Here is a 6,000-nt window from a genome sequence, read left to right on the forward strand (position 1 = left end):
GTTGCAGGCTAACGGACATAGCTTTGTTCACCTGGAGCACGAGACGGCCGTCTGTCTGCTGAAGAGCTTCCAGCGGACCGTGGACCTGGTGGTCCTGAGAGACGGCAGCTCGCGCTGAGACAGTTCTATCGCAGACAGACGGCTCCCGGCCCCCGGCCTCCGCCACCCCCCGTACCTCCCCCGTCCCCCGTCCCCACCGGAGGCCCGCGGAGCTGCAGCGGAGCCGCCTTCCTTCACCTTCTTCTTCCGGGTGGCTCCACACCCGGCCGCGGTTTGCTTTGCTGGACCAAAGGCAAACTCCGGCGCCACACCCGGGCTCTGCCATCCGCGGCTCTCCCCGGCCCAGAGCTTCTCCGGCGTCCGCCATCGTCCGGCCTCCCGATTGGCCTCTTCCGTTTGAAACGGAAGCCGCTTTCTCTTCTGCGCTGCCTTTCCTTTGCCCATGGTCCCGTTCTCTGCTCTTCACCTCCCTCCTGGTTCCACGCCCTCCCGCAGCCTCCACGGCCTCCGTCGCACGGGGGACGGGAACCTTGACGACTCCGCCTTGTGTACATACCAGCCGCTGTCCTCGGCCTCTCGGTTCTCTCCTCCTTTTTTTAAGAAAAGCTTAAGACTCTCTCCTTCTCTTTCCGGAAGGACGCCGGTGTCTTCGCTCCACCGCCGCTTGTTTTGTTCGTGGCAGTGAGCCTGAGCGTCGGCCCTCTCCTGCCCCGCAGTGCCATCCCGAGAGCAACCCCCGCTAATGTTTACACACACACACACTTGTACACTGTAACACTGATACTATTTGTGCCACACGGGGAGAGCCTGACGTGTATCCCGCCGTCGTCTCGGCAACATGACTTTTCTTACTCGTGGTTTTATTGGTACTGAGACGTGGTTGGCCGTTTCCTGTCCGCCTCAGGTTCCTCGCCCGCTACGATGTTTTCCGTCGCTGACTCGCAGCGAGCCCGAGGTTCCGATCCGCCCCGGTTATATTTACGGCGCCCCAAAATACCACAGCTCGCATTTCTGTGGTCCAGATGTGAGAAGAACCGCAGGGATGTGACCGGGCTGCGGACCGGCGCCTTCAGTCCGGAGCGTCTGGAGTCTCCTCGCGTTTGGAAGGAGACTCTCCCTCGGTCAGTCGGGCGACACCGTACGAGGTGCGGGTTCAGCGGGCTCCGGCCGGCGATTCTGGCCGCACGTGGCTCAGATCTGCCGACCCCGTTGGTGAGAGTTGTAAAATGAATTGAGGCCGGGCGGCGTGGACAACAGGAGCGAGGAACTCCCGCCTCAACGCCGCAGTTCCATCAAATCTTCACCCGTCAGAAAGTTCTGACACGAGCTCGCGGAGTTCCAGGAACAAGGAGCCCATCGTACGTCTCCGGAAACACGGAGACGGTCGTGGACGCCGCCGACTTTGCTCTCCCGTGTCACGGCCGGGATGGAACGTGCGGAAAGGCGGTTCGCCTTCGCCCCGTCCTCCTCCTCACGAGAGTCCAGATGGACCCGGACACGTCTCCGCCTGGGACGAGCCGTTGCGATGAGAACAGAGAATCAAAGGTTTGATAATATACTTATTTTTTACTCCATGTTTCAGGTAATTCTTTCTAAATATATTGATATTCCTAAGCTTTGCTCCAAAACGGTGATATTTTATATTGACACTTCTGATGGATGGAAGTACGCACAGGACGACCCGGAGACCACACGTGTGCGATCCACATCTGTACAAAATGTATTTCTACTGTAACTGTGAATTAGTGCTATACAAATATATATTACATATATATATATATACACATATATATATATATATATATAAAAATATATATAAATATAAATATATGTATATGGCTCTCAACCCCCCGTTTTGTACGTGTTTAAACGCCGTCCGCGCCGGGGGCCTCGGAGACGCCTCCTGATCGTGAATGTACTCATGCTTTCTGCAGTACCGGCTCCGACCCCGCGGGAACGCTGCTTCTTCTGTTGTGTGGCTCAAACCGTTCTCGGACCTCGGAGAGAGAAGCGGTACCATTTTAAGTTGGACCACAAAAAAAAAAAAAAAAAAAAAAAAAAAAAAGGAAAATCATGAGTGACTATTTAAAAGGACTATTTCTTTCCTTCCTTCCTTCTTTCTTTGCACATGCAAGTTGAATCCTTCCAGTTTAAGTTCCAGTATGCGGAGAAATGTCATTGCAGAAGTATATATATAATATATATCCCGTGTTTAGAATGCATTTTGCAAACGCAGTCTGTACATATTATTTAAGATACAGTTTTTACAAAAAAGTGATATATGTATAAAATTGAAAGAACGCTGTGCAGCGACCCCCGAGCCTTTTTGGGCTTTGGGCCGTACCATTTTTCAGTATATAAGAGGTGTTTGGAATAATGTATTAAAGTCTCTATTGTACAATAATAAAATGTCACTATTGCTACTGTGGGCTCCTCTGTGGCTGAGCTGCGTCCTTCTCCCGCCCTCGGAACAGAAGATCCACGCCGGCGCTCGCAGACGCAGGATCTGCTAGGTTTTCCATCAACGTCTCTCTTCTGCCCCATGCCAGTTTGGGTCAGAGGCTCTTTCACAGGAGGCTTTGACCGATCCCACCGGAGATCATCTTCTCTTTGGGCCTGCACCGGGTTCTCCATATGTTCTCCTGCCTGGGTTTTACACACTTTCTTCTGCCTGGGTTCCCTCCATTTTCTCCTGCCTCGGCTCTCCACACGTCCTCCTGCCCGGTTCCTCTCCATATTGTCCTGCCTGGTACATGTTCTCCTGTGTGGGTTCTCTTTGTTCCAAAATGAGAGGATGTCTATCTGATGGACCTTCCAGGATGAACCCTTACCCTCACCCACTGGTTGCAGGGATTGGAACCAGCACCCATGACACTTTGTGCAAGGCTAATGGTCTTGAGGATGAATGAATGAATGAATGAATGAATGAGCGCCATCCATCCATCTTCTGTCCACCTGGTCCAGTCCAGGCCAGACCAGAGACATTGTCCCTCCTCAGGGCCTCCTCCTGGTAGGTTCCTCCTGAGGCCTCCTGATGGGACCTCCTCATCTGGCTTATCTGGATACTGAGGAGCAGCAGCAGCTCTCCTCTGAGGCCCTGGAGGACCAGCTCCTCGCCCTATCTCTGAGGAGAGCCCGGTCACTCTTAGAAGGAACTTCAGACGCTTGGATTCATGATCTAGTTCTTCTGGTCTCCATCCACAGCTGAGGTTGGGAACATAAATCCACAAGTTAGAAGAAGGAGCCTCTCCTTTGGGCTCAGCACCTTCTTCACAGAGACGGACCGATGAGAGTCTTCATCGACCCCGTACGCTGCACCGATCCACCTGTCCGTCTCCAGATCCGTTCTCCTCTCACTCCTGAACAAGACCTCGAGAAACTTGAGCTCGAGTGGGGGTGGGATCTCCTCCCAGAATCTCTAGAGGACACTCCGCCTTCTTCCGGCTGAGGACCACCGCCTTGGATGAGCAGGTGCCGGTTCTCATCCAGATCGCTTCAATCGAAGTTCTCGTCACGTTTGGATGAGGACAACAGGAGAACATGGTCCGCAAACAGCAGAGAGCCGATCCCGAGGACACCGACCAGATCCCTTCGACGCCCGGCCACCCCTCCCACCGACGGATGGCATTTTCCACATCCACCGGAGGCTCTCGTATCTGCTCGTCAGCCAACCGGGTGAAGGAATGGAAGAAGGAAGGAGGGACCATCCAGGATGGAAAGAGGAGAGAAGGAAAGACAGACGGCTGTCGATCGGGCAGAAGAAGGGTTGACTGGAGAAGAGACAAGGCAGGAAGAGGGGGGATGAAGGTTGCCTGGAGAGTAAACCCTCCGACAGATGCTCCTTTGTCTCCCCGTCCACTGGACCGGCGGCCCACTGCTCTTTATCCCTCCGTCCTCTGACGTCTATCCCGGATCAGTCCTTCTGAGACCGACGCCTTTTCTTTCTCCTGACCTGCAACGCCCAGCTCCATCCTCCAGGTCTCCGGGACTTGAAGCCCATTCAGATCAGGCGTGGCAGTGCGGTCGGAGACAGCTCCTGACCGGCTCCCCTCAGAACTTCACCGTCAGCTCTCATTTATCTATTTTATTGGGTTTCTAATCCCTCCTTCTACTGCAGGTGGAAACACACAATCTGTGTGTGTGTGTGTGTGTTGCAGAAAGCCACGACATGGTGGTGGTGGTGGTGATGGAACACCTCCGCATGGAACGCCAGTCTTCCCTTCTTCTCCTGAACAACTGCTGACTGTGGTCAGAGCTAACAATTAACAATAGAGGCTAATGCTCACACACACTCACCAATGTGTTCCTCCCTGTTGTTCACACACACACACACACACACACACACAAACACTCGCAAATGTGTTCCTCCCTCTGTTCTTCACACACACACACACACACACACACACACACACAAACACTCGCAAATGTGTTCCTCCCTCTGTTCTTCTCACACACACACACAACCACCTACACACATGTATGTGTTTGGAGTGATCAACATACTGGATAGCATCCCTTGTTGGCCCACCTACTCCAACATCTGTGTGTGTGTGTGTGTGGGGGGGGGATGTGGGTGTGTGTGTGTGTAAGAGACAGACAGTGTTTGTGAGCCGACTCCAGTGGTCAATAAGCTCTTGTGACCTGATCAATAACAATCCCCGAACCTAAATCCATGACCTGCATTCAGCTGCTGTGTGTGTGTGTGTGTGTGTGTAAGAGAGAGTGTGTGTTCCCACGCGGCATGCTAACAATGGCTGCAGTGTCCACACACAAACAAAATGCCACTTCAACAGGCTGCAGTTTTGCTTCCCATTGTCTCCACCTCTGATCTGCAACGTGCTGCTTCCGTCCGTGGAGATGTGGAGCTGTGGAGCTGTAGCTCCACGTTCAGCCAGATGAGACCAAAGACTGGAAGCAGAGCTCCATCCAATGGGGTGAAGTTTAGCTTCCAACGTGTCCTGAGATGATCATCAGCTGAAGAACACCCTGGGAGAGAACACTGGCCAGCCCTGGTCTGCTGGAGGCTGGAAGCTCAGCTACCACAATACAATGCGGGGGAAAAGAAAACATCTGTTTGAGTGTGTTTGTGTGTGTGTGTGAGAGAGAGAGAGAGCGTGAGAGAAAGGCTCACTCCTTAGCTGGTGACGTTAGCGGTGACCATCAGGCCTCTGGAGCTTATTCAGAAAGCAGCAGCCCGCCTGGTGTTCAACCGTCCCAAATGCTCCCACACGACTCCCCTTCTTATGTCCTTTCACTGGCTCCCGCTAGCCGCCAGCATCAAGTTCAAGTCCCTGGTGCTCGCCTACCGGACAGTGAATGGGACAACCCCGTCTTATCTCCAGGATCTGGTCAAGCCACGTGTCCCTACCCGTCCCCTCCGATCTGCCACTTCTGGCCGACCGTCCGCCCCGTCACTCCGAGCCCCCGGCTGCCGATCGAACCGGTCTCGGCTCTTCTCGGTCTCGGCTCCTCAGGGGTGGAACGAACTCCCGAAAAAGGTCTGAACAGCAGAGTCGCTGCGCATCTTCCGCCGGGAGCTGAAAACGTACCTCTTCACTAAGCGCTACCCCACTAATCGCACTTAGCACCCCCACCAAAAAAAAAACAAAAAAAAAACAAAGAAATGAATGTATGTATGTACAGTATATGGTTTTGTGGTGGCTATTTTGTAGAGTGGTGACTTCTGTATAACGACTACCGGTACTTTGGATCTTCGGTTATTGAATTGCAATTTTTGTGAGTCACTTTGGATAAAAGCATCTGCTAAATGACTGGAATATAATTCAGCTGCTGAATTAATTCTTGGTCAGATGTGACCAGAGTGGAGTTAGGGCTGGGAAGAACACCTTCTCCTCAGAGAAGGTGTGACAGACAGGTGAGGTTGTGTATTAGCCTCAGACACAGACAGAAGGTAGACCTGCAGATCGTTGCTGCTGAGGAACATCATCCAGACCCTGAGCTGCTCTGAAGATGCCAAACCCTCAAACTGAAATGCAAATG

General features: G+C 52.9%; 1 protein-coding gene across 13 annotated transcripts in view; it reads left to right on the plus strand.

Annotated features, from left to right (window-relative positions):
* lrrc7 (leucine rich repeat containing 7) overlaps positions 1–2,423 on the plus strand; it is a 68,049-nt gene extending 65,626 nt beyond the window's left edge. For 12 of the 13 annotated variants that reach the window (XM_086162060.1, XM_086162059.1, XM_086162057.1 and 9 more), the window contains one exon: positions 8–2,423. In XM_086162060.1, coding sequence (XP_086018186.1) covers positions 8–118 — 111 coding nt within the window. In that variant the 3' untranslated portion in view covers positions 119–2,423. The remainder of the gene's footprint in view (positions 1–7) is intronic. The other variant, XM_086162070.1, reaches the window with a different exon arrangement.
* Positions 2,424–6,000: the final 3,577 nt, after the last annotated feature.

Source organism: Fistularia commersonii, chromosome 16 (genome assembly GCF_037954325.1).
Source record: "Fistularia commersonii isolate RoL2024-O1a breed Wild chromosome 16, RoL_Fcom_v1.0, whole genome shotgun sequence".
NCBI classification, from domain to species: domain Eukaryota; kingdom Metazoa; phylum Chordata; class Actinopteri; order Syngnathiformes; family Fistulariidae; genus Fistularia; species Fistularia commersonii.